Source organism: Saimiri boliviensis, chromosome 7, assembly GCF_048565385.1.
Source record: "Saimiri boliviensis isolate mSaiBol1 chromosome 7, mSaiBol1.pri, whole genome shotgun sequence".
NCBI lineage: Eukaryota > Metazoa > Chordata > Mammalia > Primates > Cebidae > Saimiri > Saimiri boliviensis.
In genome coordinates, this window is record NC_133455.1 from 83,844,261 (window position 1) to 83,865,169 (window position 20,909).

General features: G+C 36.9%; 1 protein-coding gene and 1 long non-coding RNA gene across 6 annotated transcripts in view; one reads left to right on the forward strand and one right to left on the reverse strand.

Annotated features, from left to right (window-relative positions):
• LOC104651143 (uncharacterized) overlaps positions 1–20,909 on the forward strand; it is a 90,105-nt gene that overhangs the window by 24,649 nt on the left and 44,547 nt on the right. The window lies entirely within an intron of this gene.
• The window catches only part of ABCC9 (ATP binding cassette subfamily C member 9), a 153,920-nt gene continuing 136,330 nt past the window's right edge, over positions 3,320–20,909 (reverse strand). For 3 of the 5 annotated variants that reach the window (XM_074402880.1, XM_010337297.3, XM_074402879.1), the window contains 7 exons: positions 19,912–20,042; positions 18,469–18,547; positions 16,262–16,370; positions 14,894–14,997; positions 12,038–12,171; positions 10,395–10,457; positions 3,320–6,033 (listed from right to left, as the gene is read on the reverse strand). In XM_074402880.1, coding sequence (XP_074258981.1) covers positions 5,896–6,033; positions 10,395–10,457; positions 12,038–12,171; positions 14,894–14,997; positions 16,262–16,370; positions 18,469–18,547; positions 19,912–20,042 — 758 coding nt within the window. In that variant the 3' untranslated portion in view covers positions 3,320–5,895. Of the gene's footprint in view, positions 6,034–9,542; positions 9,719–10,394; positions 10,458–12,037; positions 12,172–14,893; positions 14,998–16,261; positions 16,371–18,468; positions 18,548–19,911; positions 20,043–20,909 lie in introns of all 5 variants that reach the window. The other 2 variants (XM_074402881.1, XM_074402878.1) reach the window with 1 other exon arrangement.

Consider the following 20,909-nt stretch of genomic DNA (forward strand, 5'->3'; position numbering starts at 1 on the left):
AACCTTTCTGTCTGGTTGCCCTTAACATTTTTTCCTTCACTTCAACCTTGGTGTATCTGACGATTATGTGTCTTGGGGTTGCTCTTCTTGAGGAGTATTTTTGTCGTGTTTTTTTTTTTTTTTTTTGTATTTCCTGAATTTGAATGTTGGCCTGTCTTGCTGGGTTTGTTTGTTCCTTTCACTCTTTTTTCTCTAATCTTGTCTTTAAGCATTATTTCATTAAGTTGATCATCAATCTCTGATATCCTTTCTTCTGCCTGATCAATTCAGCTGTTTGTACTTGTGTATGCTTCACAAGGTTCTTGTGTTGTGCTTTTCAGCTCCATCGGGTCATTTATGTTCTTCTCTAAACTGGTTATTCTAGTTAGCAATTCCTCTAACCTTTTTTCAAGTTTCTTAGCTTCCTTGCACTGGGTTAGAACATGCTCCTTTAGCTCAGAGGAGTTCGTTGTTACTCACCTTCTGAAGACTACCTATGTCAATTTGTCAAATTCATTCTGGATCCAGTTTTGTTCCTTTGCTGGTGAGGAGTTGTGATCCTCTGGAGGAGAAGAGGTGTTCTAGTTTTTGGAAGTTTCACATATTTTGTGCTGGTTTTTTCTTATCTTCATGGATTTATCTACCTTTGGTCTTTGATGTTGGTGACCTTCAGATGGGGTTTCTGTGTGGATGTCCTTTTTGTTGATGTTGATACTATTCCTTTCTGTTTGTTAGTTTTCCTTCTAAGAGTCAGGGCCCTCTGCTGCAGGTCTGCTGGAGTTTGCTGGAGGTCCACTCCAGACCCTGTTTGCCTGGGTATCACCGGCAGAGACTGCAGAACAGCAAAGATTGCTGCCTGTTCCTTCCTCTGGAAGTTTCATCCCAGAGGTGCACCTGCCAAATTCCAGCTGGAGCTCTCCTGTGTGAGGTGTCTGTTGACACTTGCTGAGATGTGTCTCCCAGTCTGGAGGCATGGGAGTCAGGGATCCACTTGAGGAGGCAGTCTGTCTCTTAGCAGAGCTCAAACTCTATACTGGGATATCCATTGCTCTCTTCAGAGCTGACAGGCAGGAATGTTTAAGTCTGCTGAAGCTGTGCACATAGCCACCCCTTCCGCCAGGTGCTCTGCCCCATGGAGATGGGAGTTTTATCTATAAGCCCCTGACTGGGGCTGCAGCCTTTGTTTCAGAGATGTCCTGCCCAGAGAGGAAGAATCTACAGAGGCAGTCTGGCTACAGTGGCTTTGCTGAGCTGTGGTGATCTTTACTTAGTTCAAACTTCCCTGTAGCTTCGTTTACACTGTGAGGGGAAAACTGCCTACACAAACCTGAGTAATGGCAGGCACCCCTCCTCCCATGATGCTCGGGCATACCAGGTCGACTTCAGACTGCTGTGCTGGCATTGAGAATTTCAAGCCAGTGGCTCTTTCTTAGCTTGCTGGGCTCTGTGGGAGTGGGATCTGCTGAGCTAGACAACTTGGCTTTTTGGCTTCAGCCACCTTTCCAGGGGAGTTCTCTCGTGCTGGTGTACCGGGCACCATTGGCATATGAAAAAAAAACTCCTGCAGCTAACTTGGTGTCTGCCCAACGGGCTGTCTAGCTTTGTGCTTGAAACCCAGGGCCCTGGTGGCACAGGCACCCAAGGGAATCTTTTGGTCTGTGGGCTGCAAAGACGGTGGGAAAAGTGTAGTGTCTGGGCCAGAGTGCACCATTTCTTGTGGCACAGTCCCTCATGGCTTCTCTTGGCTAGGGTAAGGAGTTCTCCAACTCCTTGCACATGGTTGGGTGAGGCGATGCCCCACCCTGCTTTGGCTCACTATCTGTGGGCTGCACCCACTGTTTAACCAGTCCCAATAAGATGACCTTTGTACTTCAGTTGGAAATGCAAAAATCACCCCCTTCTATGCTGATCTCACTGGGAGCTGCAGATCAGAGCTGTTCCTATTCAGCTATCTTGCCAGTCACCAAGTTACTTATTTTACACAGTGGGCAGATTAGCAAAAATAATGGCCTGAAAACAAAACTCTCTGTCATGAATATGGAGTGTGTAATTGGTGATGGTCTGTGCTGGTTGGTGGCAGTAAGTCAAAGAGTGCATTCCTCTTAGAGCCAATTAACTTATTTAGCCAAATATGGGTCTCTTTATCTTTGCCATTTTAGAAATAGGGCACTGGCGTTCATAGTGTGACTGGCTAAGTGCAATTTGCTACTGTCCATAGAAAAAGAAATAACTTAAATTCCATTTATTAGATATGTATAATGGCTCTATCAACCTTCATATATCAGTAATGATACACTTGCAAAAAAACATAAGATGGAAAGGAGAATAGTCATCACAGATAATTTACCTTTCTTCCATATTGTGAAACATCAATAGTGAAATCTCAAGCTGGTCACATGCACTTACAATTAATATTTGAAATGCTTTGCATCTTTGTGAAAAAGTTTTATCCTCAGATCCCTTGTTGCTGATTAAACCCACAAAACAAAAGAAAATAATATTTTGAGTCCCTGTTGATAACTTCTCAGCTAACATTCAGTTCATTAAACAGTTTCCTTTATGATGAACTAAGGAATTAATTCAGAGACACCAAGAGGCTTGTTTTAGCAATTCAGGATAAGGTAATGTCTGCAGGGAAAGGAAGCATGTGAAAATCACCTTTAGTATTTGATGGTTCCATGTTAAGCATAACAAAGGGAAACTAGTGTAATGATTGAGGTAACTCAGTGATTCCCAAATTTGGTTTATTATGAATCCACTTGGAGGCACTTACTAGAAATATAGATACAAACTCTTTCACTGGAGAATTCGATCCAGGTCAATCCTGTTAATACTTGAGATAATCTGATATCAATGATATGTAGTTACTAAAGAACAAATTAAACATAAGGTACAGGATACATCCCCTTGGCTCTTGCTTCTTATGCCAAATGGCTTAGATGAGAAGACTTTGAGTAATAAGTATTTGTATCTAACTTGGAATAAGTCAATAATGGAATTATCATAGTACTATATCACAGACCTCCAAAGAATGTGTTACAAAATATGATAAAATATATATTGGAAGACAACCCTAAAAATTGATCAATAAACCTTGGGAAAAAGTCCATTAGGTTATTTAAATAAAGATATATTTAAAAAACAATATAGTTGTTTTCACTGAATGGAAACTTCTCTGGAGCCTATCTACAAAAGTCAGGAAGTGCATGATTCTGGCAAATGTGAAACAAGATTGTCAAAGCAGGGCTAGGTATTGTCTCTAAATTGGTATTGAGTTCCATCTATTGACCAGTCCTAGCTGCTGCCCAGTGGAACTGTAAGTGAAAAAATAATCACCCTCTTTAATCAAATAGAGTAATTTATTATATAATAGTCCAATATGTTTTTATATATTATAGAGCATAAATACATTTATTGTAGAGAATAAACACATTTTATATATTGTAGAGAATAAATAGAATAAACACAACACAGAAAAGAGAGAATAACCTATAGTTATAGGCACATGGCAGTAACACTGATCAGTGAATCAATCAACTATATTTCTTAGGGCCTACTATGGGTTAGGCACTTGTATTAAATTCCAAGGGCACAATGGCAAACAAGACATAGTCCCAAATTTCAGGGATCAGTTATTTAGAGGGTCTTCTGGTATCTAATCTAGAACTGAGTAGACTTTTAAATGGATCATGAGTAAGAGTATAAAAATAGAGGGTGCACAATTGTTTATACGAAATGTCTTTTCCCTGTCAATGACGTGAGTAACCCTGGTATTTTAATAAAATGCTTGATGCCTTTATTGCTTCTTATGGGAATTATAATTTAAAAATTTATTTGACTAAATGTAAAATTTGATTTAGTTAAGCTGGTCATCTTTTACAGAGATGTACCTATATAGTCAAATATTATTTTAAGATGAATCTTTTTATGTTCAATAGATAATATATGTATAATAAATGGTTATCAATGAAGAACGTTATCCTTGACCTTATTTAGTCAATTTAGTTGACAATTAGACATTTACTCAAGTAACTAACAGTTGTGAGGGGACCAACTACCACTTGGGTGTAAAAGGGCATACATGATCTTTAGTTTAATGTAACTAAAAAGGCTTGTCCTGATGTTGCCTGTACAGTGATATAATTAGAAAATATCATTAAAAGATTACTTCCGTGGGTAACAGCCCTTTTCTCTGTGAGAATGAATTATAACTTGCTAACAAGAAATATGCATATTCAGCCCTACAAATGATTTAAACACCAACATTTTAGAAGAGTGGTTGAAGTTTTAGAAAATATTTTCAAGATATAATTAATGAGTACCAGTCGTATTCTGTTTAGTTTTCAGAAATCAATAATGTTATTTTCTGCCAAGTTTTGTGAAGTTTTACATACACAACAAAAGTTTGCAATTTAAGCTCAATATGATGGGCCGTTTTTGTCTATACTTATGGAACTTATTTTTTTGTCAATATAAAGATTCAATATTCTAGATACACAACTATTACAGATTTTCCAACAGTGAATACACTACACAATAGACAGAGCACAAAAAACTATAGAAAAGCACCATAATCTCTCTTAATGCATCAATTTTATAAGTCTTCACAATCTTACAGTGGATGTGGATCTTCATATGAAAATGAAATTGATGATATTTACAGTGGATGGGCACAGAATGGTAGAAATGGGTTGCTCACGTGACAATGCTGGTAACTTTTAGTATTTTTGAACTTACTAATTTTCATTTAAGCAAAACCTAACACTAATATCCCATAAATTTCTGATACACCCTCTTTACATGCTCCTTAAAATTACAATAACGTTTTTGGTATATTTTTTATATGCACATTAAAATTAGAGCAGGAGCAAACGATCATATGTGACGCCATTGGGTAAATGTCTAGAAGAGACTCTTCCTGCTAGAAATAGACACTTGTTACATATATAACTTCAAAGTGTAAGATATTTCCAGCCTGCCATTAGATTGTTTCGGAGGAAATATCTGACATCTAAGAGGAATGTTCACCTGCCATAATTAGCAGTGCCAAAAGAAGTCACGTGCCTGTGTAAATCTTGAGTAATGTGGCACTTCAGGGCTTAAGATAAGAACCACAGCTATTAATTAAACAGTAGAACATTTAGCTGGCCTGCCACTGAAAGATTGAACCTAATCACTCTTTGAACTTCAGTCTGGAAGAGGCACATTATGCCTGATATCTTAATAATTCTCTCATGACAGGACAGGAAAAAATGAAAATTTGAGTAAAATTTTAAAAATATTTAAACTCTTCATGATCTTTCTAGCTAAGGCTTTGGCTTTATAGAATAAATATAGTGATAACTTCTTTGTGATAAGAAACAAGAGGAAAAAAGACTTCTAACAAAAATAGGTATGAGTAATGTTAATACAAATACATTCTTGAAAAGTAAATAATGAATTTGAGAATTTCATTAGAAAACATGTCTTTTTAAATTCTCTTCCAATAACCTCTGGAGACTCCAACAATAAGGAAAATATATTCCTACTAGCAAGAGTGTGGTAACACTAACCACTCATTGCAACTTCCATGCCTGAGAGATGCCAGACTTAAAGTTCCAGACTTCCATGCCAGACTTAAAGTTAGGAGAAAATTGTAGCTATAGATTTACCACTTAAAGTAGCTTACAGGTTTTAATACAACCTAGCTATTCTTAAAGATAGAGTGGCTTGATCACTATAGAAACATCAATAATGAACATATTAAGCAATAATATCCTGAAAAACTGTTTTAAAAAACAGGCAAAATAAACGTCAACTTCTTGTGCAAAAATCTGTAAAAGTTTAAGATGGCACTTTACAGAGGTCAAACTGATGATCCATTAATTAGGCATGACTGCATTATTTTAAATACATGTAGGGTTTTAAGATACTCTTTCACATGTCTGCGCGAACAAAAGAAGCAAATACTCCATCTTCCCGAGCCAAGAGGCTTTCTGGAGTGTCATATTCTAAAATATTTCCTCGCTTCATCACGATAACCAGGTCAGCCGTCAGAATAGTGTGAACTCGATGCTGTGAGTGAAAAGAATACATGTATGTGTTATACATTTCAGGGCACAAGCCAAAACAATGCAATATGTATATTTCACGAATTATTCTGGGGTATTTGTTTATCTTGGTAGTGATGAGATGTGGGAATCACAGACACCTCCTCTTTTTAACTTATTTAAATGATCATTTATTTACATACTTTTAAGCAGTGGCCAACATGGCTGGGTTTTCTATGGGCTGTATTAACTTGAGTGTAGCTAATATATCAATGTTATCATTTTCATGAAACCTTAAGTATAAGTAGGGTAAAAATGTTTATTAAGCAACTAAATTAAGAGAGGCCATTGGGAACCAGTGGAGTTATACTTTAATGTCAACAATAACGATCTCTTGTGCAGAGTCACTCATTCCTCGGGCTATAACAAAATTTGAAGAACCCTGGAAAGTGATTCCATTCTGGGATGATAATATGGGGAAGTCCATTCTGGCATGCAGTAATAGAAGGGATTATCCAGGCCTTTAGACATGCAGTCTCAGTCTTTGGAGATCACTGGCACGGACCCATTCCTTCTTTTCACATGATGGCCTTTGGATTAACTAGTAACTAATAATGATGAAAGTTACCACTTCCTGAGCATATGCCATATATTAAGTGCTCCACACACATTCTTGTGAATCATTAGAACATTCCTCGGCTGTGAGTGTTCTCTCTCTCCACTTTATAGGGGAGGCCATTCAGAGAGATAAAGCAAAATCAGGAGATCACGTAGTTAATAAGTAGCAGAACGAGTATCAAAACTGGGTTTACTAATTGCAAAATGTAAGATATTTCCATCCTGTCATCTATCAAAAGGCTCTCTGATACTTTAGAGGAGCATTCACCTACCACGTCAGTGTTATGGTTAACAGAACAGGCTCTGAAGTTAAACTGGGATTGTGTATTTTGGCTTTACCACCTGTTGTGCAATCTTGAGCAATATGCTTAACTTTGTGTAGTTCCAGTTTCACATCTGTGAAACTGTGGTAGTAGTGTCTGCCTCAGAGAATGGTGACGAAGTTCCAATGATAATCCATGTAAAAAAAATCAGCACCTTGTCGGACACATACAAACAAATAATAAATGTCAACTACTATTATTTTTTATGTTTATAAATTAGGAAAAATCTGTGTGATGGGCCTTTGCTCTTGCTAAGATCAGTGTTGTTCAATAGAAATATAAGGAGCCACATGTAATTTTAAATTTTCTAGGAGCTACATTTTCAAAGGAGAAATAAGTGAAAACAATTTTAATACATTTTAACACAGTCTATTCAGATGTTATCATTTCAGTATGTAAACAATATAAAAATGATTCATGAGAACTTTTACATGCTTCTATTAGTATTAAGTCTTTAAAATCCGGTACATATTTTATACTTGTAGCACTTCTCAATTCAAACTATCCACATTTCAAATAATAGCCACATGTGGCCAGGGGCTACCTACCATACTGAACCTGAACTATAAAGGTCAAAATATTAGTGTGCTGATGGTAGTCCCTGTCCAGAGTTCTAAAGCTAGAAATGCTATCTGTTTAGCTGATAAACAGACTTCCAAAGCACGTCTCTGAACAATTCCAAGTCCAACCTAAAGCCATCCCCAGAGGTAAGGGCCGACATTCTGCCCTAGGCCATGTAGATGGGGTGGACTCGGTATTTATGCTTTCAGAAAAGCCAGCAGTTACAGTTGTGACTCATGACTTGAGGGGAAGAGAAACACATATATGGAATGTGATAACGATGCCAGCTTAGAACATACCCCAGTTTTCAACATCCATGACAAACCTATCATTCACTGAATATTGGTAACAAATGATATATTAGGTTGGTGCAAAAGTGATTGTGGTCTTTGCCATTACTTTTAATGTCAAAGACCATGATTTATGAATTAACAAGATTTTGGAGGCTAATGTTTATTTATCTTTGAGAAAGGACCAGAGCCATTTGCACACCCACACAGTTGGAAAAAGAAACTTAACGAACTATCCAATAATATTCGCTGTGCGTTTCCCTCCAGAAAAATATTAGTTCTTCAATAACCATATCATGGATGTCTAAAGAAAGAATTTGGCCTCTTTACTAGAAAAAAATAAAAATGAAAACATTAAAAAATCTTGGCTAACAGAAATAAATATAGTTGGTTTTTATTCCATTATTCCAAATAATTTTCTTTGACAAAGTGTGGTGTCAATTGTCAATGTGTTGATAAAATTTTCAAAACATTCCAGAGAAATTAATCGTGTAATCACTTTCAGAAATAAATACATGGACTATTTTGGTGTGTGAGTGCTTCCGTTTAGAAACTGGAGAAAGTTGTCTTTTTAAGTTATTCCACAATTTTAGTGGCAGTTAACCAAAGGAATAAGCTCTTAGGCAGGGAAGGAAAAACAGTTAATTTTAACAGAGCTGAGGGTCATTCTTCAAAGAGTCTACCACAAATGTGGTGGTACTTTCCCTTTTAGGAGCCTGTTAGGAGGAGTTGGTCCTGATTCTTCCTCAACAGCTTCATGTGTATTAGGGGTGGGTGGCCGCAGGGAACTCTAGGTATCCTAGTGGCCACCTTCACACAAGTGATCTTGAAATGAAGAATGGGTGAAAGATACGTAAGTCTGTAGAAATGTATTTAGTGAATGTAGGAGGAGAGAAAATCAGGTAAGAGGTAAACTAATCAGGAAACCTAACATTTTGTTTAAAGTACAAATTATGCTCAAGTAATCTTCCAGATATTGACTAAATAGAACCACCCAACAATGCCATGCTTCATGCAGAATAGAGAAAATCCATCTTTTGAGTGGGCAGTGGTCTATTTTTTCTCCCTCTCTCCACTCATTTTGGGGCAACAGGAAGTTCTTGATCTTCTAAAATATCTCCCTATCTTTTCCAGTAAGAAAATTCTTGAAAATACTGGATAATTATTTTTCAAGTTAACCAATTCTCCTACCCCTTAAATCATTCACACCTTTTCACTGGAAAAATCAGAGAAAGTAGATTTTTCTTTACTTAGGCAGTTTGCAGAAAGTGAGCGCTGATGGGGTATTTCCTGCCATCTTAAAAAATGCCGCATTCCAAAGGGGTTCTGTTTCTCCCATGCATCATCCAAGAAAGCGGAAGCATAGCAAGCACTCCATAGACAACTCCCATTACTCGCCAGTGAAACTCAAGTAACTATTTAAATTTAACAATGCATTCTCCAGTCCAGGTAAGAAATGTGTATGGCATTTTTATGGATGCTTAAAAAACTTCCCTAGGGACTAGTGAAATTGGTCCTTAGACTAAGAGGTAATTCAGTTCATAGATTTCATAAACACTCTCTTTTGCATGTATATATTTGAAAACACATGCATGAGCCCCATTTGGCAGTGAGCATAATGACTAAAGCACTTGGTTGAGCTGATTTTGTAACACCCTGAAGTTAGCTCCCTCATCCCAGCCCTCCTCTTTATTCAAAGCATTAGCCATGCCTTCCTGAGGGGATACTGCTAAGATAACTACCAGAGAATGACAGATTTGGCGCAGTAGATCATGACGGTCTACTTGTTGGTCATCACCAAAGTGGAAAAGAGGCCATTCCTGAGGGCGAGCAAATTTGGAACAGTATCACACTCCACTAAAATACCCTCAGAAAAGACTAAAACAAGGCCTGCATCCATAATAGAAGAGACACGGTGCTGGAGAGAAAAATAGAAAGAAGAGAAGAGAATCAGCAGAAGGAAACATATCCAAGTGACTCATTAAAAAAATAGTTCTTGTTAAGCAGTAAGCCTAAATGTGAGCAAAATCCACTTGCAAAGAGAAAAAGACAGAAAACTGTGGGCTATTTTAAGTCAGCTTTAATGTGAATTACAAATATTTAAGCACTTCTATTTGATTGGTGCTATCTAAAACAGAAAAACTTACCTGCCCCTACCATGATAGATCTCATCGTCTATTTTTTTTTAATAGATAAATGAATGGAAACATAGAAATTACATATAGATAGTAGCAGAATAAGCAATCAAATGGAGGAATTTTCTTTCTGGAACTGCTCATCAGACCATCAGATTATAGAAAAGAGAATTAGTCTATATGAACTACCATTGTATCTGGTGAACAAGCAGAGGCTGTGACCCACTGGAATCTTTAGATTTAGGATGTCCTATCATTGTAACTTAGGGAAGTCAGTTAGGTAGGGCAGACAGTTTAGAAAGAACAATGCTTTCAAAACATCTTTGTATTTAACAGACACAGAAATGTTAGCCAAGAAATACATAATTCAACAGAAGTATATTTTGCTCAAACCCAAAGATGATAACGTGTTAGAACAACAACCACAGAGGTGTACCGACTCTGTCTTCTCATACTTACAGCTATTGTCACCACAGTTCGGTCTGCAAAGGCTGTCATTACTACTTTTTGCAAAATATTTTCCTGCAAAAAAAAAAAGTGTAAATTTTCTCTGGACTACTTTGTCTTACCATAATGCTTTGCCCCAAGAACAATATTCCACTCAATCCCTTGTGAGCACTCTCCCTCCCTAGTCTTCTGTGGAAGGCATAAGAAAGAGCAGTCCCAGCAGCAGGTTCGTGTTGGATTCTGTATGTGTCTTCAAAACACAAATAACAGTCAGTGATCAGCTGGAAGTGTGTGATAGATTTATTTCCAGGAAAGCCAAAGAAGAAAATGAAACTAATGTAGTATAACTCAAAATGCTTACCTGAGTTATACTACAAACAGTATATATTCGAAACCAGCAAAATTCTGTAATGATGTTTACCTTTGAGTCAGAAAAGGGAAGAACTAAAATTGATGCCGAAACTTGGACTTTGACCCATAAAGGAACATTCTAGGCAGAAACTGTTTTTATTCCCACCTCAAAGCACTATTACAGTTATATTTTAAGGGTTGTTCTGGATACAGATTTCATCTCTCTTAGAGGAAATCTTGGTTCAATTTTTAAAGTGAAGGAGGTTCTTTCTTTCAATCAACTGCCATTTCTTTCATACTCTCTCTCCTTAATTGAAGCAATATTACCCTTATAATAACTCTCAATGTTGTAAAACCTTAATAATTAATACTGGTTTTGAAGCTGCTTATGCTATATATTGCAATGACTTGATCAGAGACCATTTTACTGCTTTAGATTAAGTTCAAGAAAGCTGTATAAGTCTAGGTACTTCGATTAGACTTACTTAATAGGAAAAAAAAAAAAAGGTCAAGTTAGCATCTCCATGTATAAATAGCTCTTAAACTTGAAACTGTTTCACTTTATGAGTAGTTTTACCCAATCTAAAGTGTGCAGCAAAAAAAAAAAAAATAACATGAGGCTGTGGGTTCTTCTTTTGTCCTTTCTGATGTCAAATTTTAATATCAAGTTAACTTTCGAAAGAACATTAATTGCTAGCTCATACACAGTTTATGATTTAATGTAATATTTTCCCTACTCCATCACAGCCTTCTGGACAGATCTTTCTTGGATACATTTGACAATTTCAAGTACTATCTTTCAAAAGGCAAAATTTATGGCTTTTTACAATAAACACATAGAGGAGGCTGTTATTAATTCTAGCCATTATTCATCCAAGTGAATCCTTCTTCTTCAAATTTGTTTAGGAAATAATGAGTGGTGTTGTTTATCAATAGAGTCTATTAAATAGAGATTTTCATACTGCATTTCAGAACTTTTATGGCATAATACTTGAATATAGTACAATACCTCTCATCAACTAAGCCCTGGAAATTTACTGTTCTGAAAATTTATCAAAAAGTTGTGGGAAATTTATTTTATGTTTATTGGTCATAGAAATGCCTTTAAATCATGTATAGGGTTCTATTTATTTTAATTCTCAATGTGCTATCATCAGTTCATCAAGGAGATGATTGAGAAGATTCTCAGAACAATAGTACTTGGTTTGGATTGGATTCAGAACCCAATCAGGAAATAATCAACTCTAACTTTCATGCACATTTCTCCAATGTGTCAATTTTAAAAGCACAGATAATGCACTCACTGTGGCCATGTCAATGGAAGCTGTTGCCTCATCCATAATAAGAATGCTGCTTTTGCGGACAAAGGCCCTGGCAAGGCAAAATAGCTGTCTCTGTCCAACGCTAAAATTCTCCCCACCTTCAGTGACAACCGCATCTAAATCAGAGAAAGAAGCAAGGATTTCACTAAAGGAATGCTACTAACATTTTCCTGGGCAAAATCATGTAAACCACATTACGTTGTATGACAGCGTGACAGCTATCACTTAGTGCTGGTGCAAGGATTTCATACTGGAGCAACAAAGAGGAACTCCACTTTGGGAAAATGAAGATGATCCTAAATCATCTCATTTATAACAATAGGTAGGGAATTACCTCGGATTGTAGGATAGAACACGTTTGGAAGACAGGAAGACCTTGGAGATTATTTAATTATTTAATACTCTTCTCTAAGGAGATTAATTACCTAAGGCCCAGAGAAATAAAATGGCTTGCCCAAAGCCACATTTAGCTAACTTGATAAGATACAGAATATTCTCAACTCCAATTCCACTTCTCCTTTCATTATACCATCTCTCTAGACTGTTAAGTACCAAGTGGATAAGGACTGGATTTGTTTTGGTTTCAATCTGTCCCTAGTACTGTGGTATCTTACACAGGAGCGGAATAATCCACTGTTGTGTGGATGAATGAATGGTATCTCCTCATTATGCTTTTCCTTTTATGTGTCCATCTATATTTCATAAACTATGCTATATTTCATAAATTGTGAGTTTAAGATAAATTCTGTTTACAAAATGCCTTTTTTTTAATTAGAATTCAAACACCATTTCCTAAAGTTCTGGGGGAAATTTCTATTGATTATATTCTTTTCTTTTCTTTTCTTTTTTTTTTTTTTGAGACAGAGTTTCGCTCTTGTTACCCAGACTGGAGTGCAATGGCGCGATCTCGGCTCACTGCAACCTCTGCCTCCTGGGTTCAGGCAATTCTCCTGCCTCAGCCTCCTAAGTAGCTGGGATTACAGGCACCCGCCACCACGCCCAGCTAGTTTTTTGTATTTTTAGTAGAGACGGGGTTTCACCATGTTGACCAGGATGGTCTCGATCTCTTGACCTCGTGATCCACCCGCCTTGGCCTCCCAAAGTGCTGGGATTATAGGCTTGAGCCACCGCGCCTGGCCTTCTATTGATTATATTCTAATGGTATTAAAGTCTTATAATTTGTCATGATTAGAAGATAGGTATTTATTCTCCAAATTCTAATTTATATATAAAAGAGGATGCTGGGGATAAGGAATGTTTCCACTAAAGCTGGCCTGAACCAAATTTTCATTAAGCAATTGATCATTTTTACTAAGATGATAAGCATAATATACAGTCAGTTACATAATGTAAATATAATCTCCTGTTGTCTGTGCTGTACCATAACCTCAAAACACTATGCCCACAATTCTAAACAGGTGCATGTAGCTCTCATGTTAATGAAGAGGATTAGAAAGATGCAATAATCTGTCTTTTCAACTATTAGTGGAGAGAAAGGGGATCTCTAAATGCCAAGAGAGAACATTCTATAAGCATGTATTAATTTCTCAAGTAGACTTGCTGGGCTTTCCACAGGAGATATCAAAAAATTATTATGGGAGCTAAGCATAGTGGGGCACCTACAGTCCCAGCTACTTAGGAGGGTGAGGCAGGAGGATCACTTGACCCCAGGAATTAGAGGGTGTAGTATGTGATGGTCATGCCTGTGAATAGCCACTGCACTCATCTCTGGGTAACATAGTGAGAACTTGTCTCAAAAAAAAAAAAAAGGAAAAAAAATCACTATTGGAAAGTTTATCCAGAATTCTGGAATTACTTTCACAACCTGACCCTGGCAAGTCAGTCAAACTTTCCTTAAAGACATGCTGTCTTAACTTTTGTTTGTGGCATACTTTCTCCTTGGAACTTAATTAAAATAATAAAATGCAGTGTTTTTGAGTTGGCTCTCCTTTTCAAGTAAACTACCAAATACACATAATTTTATTGTGTAGGTTGATTTTTAAAAATCTAGATGCCAAACAACACAATTAGGCAATTATAAATTGTATATTAAATTTAGAATATCAATCAACTATGATCTTTCCTATTGCTTTCTTAGATGAGTTTAGATGTTAAGGAAGCAGAAGTCAAAAATTATATGTTTGATTTAATGAGTTAGACAGTGATTTAAATCTGTGATTAATCTCTGTGATTTTAATAATCAGATTTTCTTTCATTCTGTTATCACTTATTTGTCAGAAATTGTACAACCTCTGGGACTGAATTTTTATCAGTGATTGAGTACATGTTGCGTTCTTCATGCACTTGGTTAAAACTGATACCACCTCAAGGCAATGCACAACAATGTCTTCAAACACAAAGAAACTTATGTCATATCAATAAAAAGAATTTTCCCTTCTTGCAGCAAGGAAAATGGCTGCTAATGTGGCAAAACTGGCTTTCCCTAAATGGTGCCAAAGACTTAAACCTAACAGCTCCTGCAATCCTCCCATTCATTTTCTGATGGTAGGTGATCAGACAGGTCAACTGAACAAGAATAACCACAGGGAAACATCCATTACAATGACCTGTACCCATCAATTGTGAAAAGATGGCAGAGATAGGTGTATTAATTGGAATATTTTGGAGAAGTCACATAGAACAGAATTTGTTACTGGGTTCATTCTCTGGTACCCCATGCAAAAACATTAGAGTTTGAAATATTCTAATGACTTTTAGGATTTTATTGTAAATATAAGGAGATTTAACACTAAAGTTATGTGATTATAGCATAAAATATAAAGCTATGTAGGATTAATGGCATATATAAAAAATAAATATACTATTTGGAAAATATACCTAGACCTCCTGGTAGAGATTTGACCATATTCTTCAGCTGAGCAATTTCTAAGGCTTCCCAGAGTCTGTCATCTGTGCATTTGCACTCTGGATCTAAATTAAATCTGTAGGGAAAAATTAGTTAATCTGTAAGTTAAAAATAGAGAAACTTTTATGTATATTTACTTATCGCTTTTCTTTCCTTACAATGTAAGTTCCCTTTGTTTGGTTACTGCTGTATATTCAGCACCTATAATAGTGCTCAGGGCAATGTAAGCACTGAATTAGTGTTTGATGAATGAATGTATAATCTTAATAGTATAAAACATGGTCTTGATGATATTATTATACAACTTAATATACATTATATCATATAACCACGTTTGTTACATAGATCCATTGGCTCCAAATAATGCTTCTATAACCTTAATAGTATCTAGCAAAATATTCCTGTAGAACTGATGCTACATACATACATCTCTGCGGGAATATATGACACTATTTTAGATAGGTCATGCTGTACCACCAGCAATAGTAGTGTATTGGTCCATTCTCATGCCGCTATATGTTTATAAAGAAAAGAGACTTAATTGACTCACAGTTCTGCCATAAAGAACTATGAGTCAATCAAACCTCTTTCCTTTATAAATTACCCAGTCTCAGGTCATTCTTTATAAAAGTGTGAAAACAGACTAATAAAGATGCCAACATGGACTTTGGAATCAGATGAACTTCAGTTGGAATAGCAGTTCTTCCACTTACTAGGGGTATGAAGTTGGGTTAAGTTACAGCTTCTTTGAGTTTCAAAATTCTCATCTGTGAAATGTGGATAAAAAATATGTACCCTGGAGTAATGGTTTGAGGACTTAATCAGATAATATATTTAAAGCACCTAGTAGATGGTTGATATCCCCACTTTTTTTTTTTTTTTTTTGGTGGGAAACCCTGAACCAGGCACGAAAACTGTAGCAGCTTTATGCATAGAAATTTTGGCTGAAGTAAAGTTATAAGGGGTGGAGGGATAGGTAAAAGGATTAACCAAAGTCAGAATATCTGCTGAGGCCAGGCCAGATCTACAAGTTAGACTGGACATCTGTAGGATAGAACACCTTAGAAATGTCTGCCAAGCATCACTGCTCTCAAGTATAGAGGACAAAGTGGCTCTTATAGAAGCAAACTAAAAGGGATGAAATCTCCTGGAAGCATAATTTTTATAGGTTAATTTCACAACTCTAGGCTTTTCCAATCCAGATTGTTGGACAGCATATTTGATTTTGTTGTCCTGATATCAGTTCACTCATACCTGAAAAATGACTCTGAGTAAAACCTTTCTAAGAGTCAAAGACTAAATCCTAAGGCACACAGATGTTTGCTGAACATGTTACCTACCTAATGGAACCACTGAATAGTATTGGATCCTGCAGAATGATTGAAAGTCTAGAACGTAGTGTGTGCAGTGGTAATTTAGAAATGTCTATCCCATCAATGACAATTTTTCCTGTTAAGGAGAAACAGAAATTACAGGCATGTAGTAAAGTAACAAGTAAAATAATATTTGTTCACAAATTAAAAGTTCTTTACTAGTTCAGGGTTGAAATTCAGAAGACCAACTTTTCCATTTAAGCGTTAAAAATATCATGTGTCTCTAAAAAAAAAAACACGTTTGGTGATGATTTGTTTTTCTTATGTATTTCTCCTAAAGGAATTCAGAGTTTTTATTTGGTTTATGTGATCATACCAACCAAAAAGTACTTTTACCCCTTACTGAGTCCTTTCCCTTCTTGTATTCCCTTTATCCTCCTTCCTACTTTATTTCTCTTCGTGAGATTTATCAGAATCTGATATTCTACATACCTGTACTTAATCTTTTTAATTGTATGGTCCCCAGCTAGAATATAGGCTCTTTGAAAACCAGGGTCTTTGTCATTCATTCCTATGTTGGTTTCATGGTACAATGCATTACAAATAGAAAATTCTGTGATGTGAATATCAAGTTTTAATAAGTTTCTCCATACTGCATATGGACGCATAGAGATTTGTGCATTCTGGATGTTGTTTCTCCGCCGTCATGTATGCAGTTAATCATATCACTTTTATGCAGAGACTATATTGCCCCGTGAGATAAGACGTCAGACTCAGAATGGCAGCTGGAGTCCTTTTACCAGATAGATTTAGAGCAGGCAAGGGTGATTAGCTTAACCTATGTCTTTCAAGAATAATAGATCAGAAATAATAAATTATGTATTAAAATCTTAATAGCCTACTGCTATTAAAAAGAGAATCAATCACTGATAGTGTTTACATGGGACCTGAAATCATGTGTCTGGACTCATGAGGATCAGGCTAACCTAACATGATCAGTCATAAACATAGTGTTTTAATGAAAAATGTCAGGTGATTTTGATCACTTAATTGCCTTATAACTTTAATCCCACTGAAAGTCCTTAAAGCAGGCATCCCCAAACTTTTTACACGGGACCAGTTCACTGACCCTCAGACCATTGGAGGGCCGCCACATACTGTGCTCCTCTCACTGACCACCAATGAAAGAGGTGCCCCTTCCTGAAGTGTGGCAGGGGGCCGGATAAATGGCCTCAGGGGGCCGCATGCGGCCCGTGGGCCGTAGTTTGGGGACACCTGCCTTAAAGTATCTGTACATTATTATTAGCCATGGAAAAAGTAAGCTGCTAACCTAGTGACAGAAGTTTATCTTGTTCCTGAATCTAAACCCCAAAGAAATTACACTTACTATAGTTCCATGTTGTTCATAAACTGACCTCTTTATCTCACAGAGCTGTTGTGTAGATTAAATTCAATAATATAAACTGTCAAGTACAATAAACATGTGGAGTGCCATAATCATCATAATCATTACAGATAATAACAGTAAGCACTTTGTGTACTGTCAAGTACAGTAAGTTCGGTCAAGTTTATTGCTGGATCCTCTTTCATTCAAGATACCTTATGTGCTGGCCTATTTATGGGCCATCTGATAGACTAAATTATGTGACTTTTTTTTTTTTAAAACAAAGGCTAAATGGTTACTATGCTCTTGTGTATCATATTATTAATAATTTGATGGATGAATAAATAGCTGTGTACATTGTTATCATGAGCTTTCACTTTACAGCAAAGGTTGCCTCGTCACAAAATGTTCAATGTCATTAAACCATGATATTAAGCAGATGATGGTAAGAGTCATGTACAGAAATTTAAAAGGCAGTTTACTTATCTCCTTGCACTTTTTTCCTTTGCTGGAAAGAGATATATGTTTAGTCTAAAGGAAGCAAGGCACTTGTCCTTCCTCTTTCTTTCTCTTGAAATGCCACCTCCACCTACTGCCATTCAAAGTGGGTGGCCTTGTTTTCATTTTACCAGTTTATCAAAATGCTTTAAGGATCATCATTTTATTTCCCCAATTCTATGTCCTTTCTTTACTTTTGGGCTATTTATTTGGGCTATCTGCCTTGAACCATGTGCAGAGCACAAAGTCCTTATAAATATTTGCTTTTTATTTCTGCAGGATTAGGTAAATTGATTTTTTTTTAAAAGGAAAGCACCACATGGCTACTTCAAAAATTTAGTTAGCAACTCACCATCAAATATATCAACCATTCTGAAGAAAGCCAGAGATAAGGATGATTTCCCACTGCCAGTACGACCGCATATGCCCACCTACAAAAACAGCTGTCACTCAAAGAGAAGAAGACTCAAAGGACAGATTAGCTTAAATTCTGTGTTTTAACTTAAACAAGATATTATGATAAAACTATAATTATATCTAAATAATTACATTATAGATACTTTTTCTTAGGTCTACATTATGAATTATCATCAAGACAAAAACAGGCTGGGCACAATGGCTCACACCTGTAATCCCAACACTCTGGGAGGCTGAGGCAGGTGGGTCACTTGAGGTCAGGAGTTCTAGACTAGCTTGGGCAATATTGCAAAACCCATCTCCACAAAACACACAAAAATTAACTGGGTGTGTTGGTGTGTGCCTGCAGTCCCAATTACTTGGAAGGTTCAAGTGGGAGAATAGCTGGAGCCCAGGAGGTTGAGGCTGCAGCTATCCATGATCATGCCACTGCACTCCAGCCTGGGTTAAAGAACAAGACCCTGTCTCAACAAAATGAAAATATAAAAACAGTTCTCACCAAATCTTCAACGATTTCATCCTAATTATTTTTTTTCCCACATGGTTGCAATTGTTTTTCCTTCATGGCTTATTTTTTTTTTTTTTTGCATTTAGTATATTGTTGGACTAACAAATAATGATTTCCATGTTATCTTAGAAGTGACGGTTTTATACCAAAAAGTAGAATGAGTTCATTTTCTTCTGCCCACTTGTTCTTTTTATAATAACTAAAATAAGTCATCTGGGAACTAGAGTTATTATGAATGCAAAGGTTCCCCATGGGATGGCTAATATGGCAGGAGTCAGAAGATAAACATTTTTTTTTTTTTTTTTTTTGTGACAGAGTTTCGCTCTTGTTACCCAGGCTGGAGTGCAATGGTGCGATCTCGGCTCACCGCAACCTCTGCCTCCTGGGTTCAGGCAATTCTCCTGCCTCAGCCTCCTGAGGATTATAGGCACACACTGCCATGCCCAGCTAATTTTTTGTATTTTTAGTAGAGACGGGGTTTCACCATGTTGACCAGGATGGTCTCGATCTCTTGACCTCGTGATCCACCCACCTCAGCCTCCCAAAGTGCTGGGATTATAGGCTTTAGCCACCGCGCCCGGACGACAAACATTTTTTAAAACATGCCTATTGTTGACTTTTCTGATCTTCATGGGAGACTAGTGAATTGCAGTATGACTTGGAGAACATGTACTGTGTAGTCTGATCTTATCTCTCTGTTTTTTTTTTCTTTTATGCAGATAATTTGACCTACACCAGGTAGGGAATATTATGTGAGCCCAGTGAGAATATACTTACTTGGCTGGGAAGTCTGAAGAGCTTAGGCAGTAAAAAACCAGATTCCATTGGAGGTTTTATGTATACAACAAATCAAATGCAGCGATTTCATACCTTTTGTCCAGGTTTGATGTAAGCCTTGACGTGTTTAAGAACAGGTTTCAGATTATTTTCATATCTGACACACAGATCATGTATCTTGATCTCCCCTTCTTGTGGCCAGTGTTCTGGAACTTGAGAAGGATCTGGAGGATGAGGTGGGGAAATAGATCGATAATAGGTAGATAGAGACAGATGTAGAAAGAAATGTATGCATACTTAAATACATTAACACAAATATACTTTTTTTTTCTAAATTTAAAGTAATACTGAACAAAACTATGTGGCAGGTTTTGTAAAAAATTTAAATCATATTCAAACAAATACCTTTTGATTTAGCACTTTTAAGACAGTTTTTTCGTGTTTATTTTTGGAGTCTTAACCATCATCATGTCTCTTTAGCATTCCATCACTCAATTCTATTCAAAGTGGACAGAGATTGTTCATTTGTGAATTGATTTATTTGTTCAGTCAGTTGGTCATTAAACACCTAGGTTCCTAAAAAGTGAGAGGTACTGTGCAGGGTGCTGGGAATGTGGAGATGAAAGACACAGCTCAAGGTGCTTGCTCTGTTCTTGGGAAGTGTCCAGTAGGTCAGCACCTACAGTGCTTCATGGAGGCCCCATGATGAGGGCACGCCTATGGTGCTCTGGGAGCATGGATGGTGCGGTGCTAACCTCAGAGGTCCAGGAGGGCACCGAGAGGAACCAGTGCCTGAGATGAATCTTAGAGGATGGGAGATGGGGAAATTTATTTTAAATATATGCACATAGGAGAACAAAGAGGAAAAGAAAGTCTAGCATGTTAGTGTGGCCAGAGTCAAAGTGGTGCAGGTGTGTGACAAGAAATGGGACAAGATAGGTGGGCAAGGGTTGGCTAACGAAGGGCTCATGATGTTAGCTAAGTGTTCTGGATTTTGTCCTTGAAGAGCAGATGGCTGTTGAAAGATTTAGGTAAAGGAATGCCTTTTAAGCTTGAGATTGGCATGAATAAAGATTATTCTGTTTTCAGTA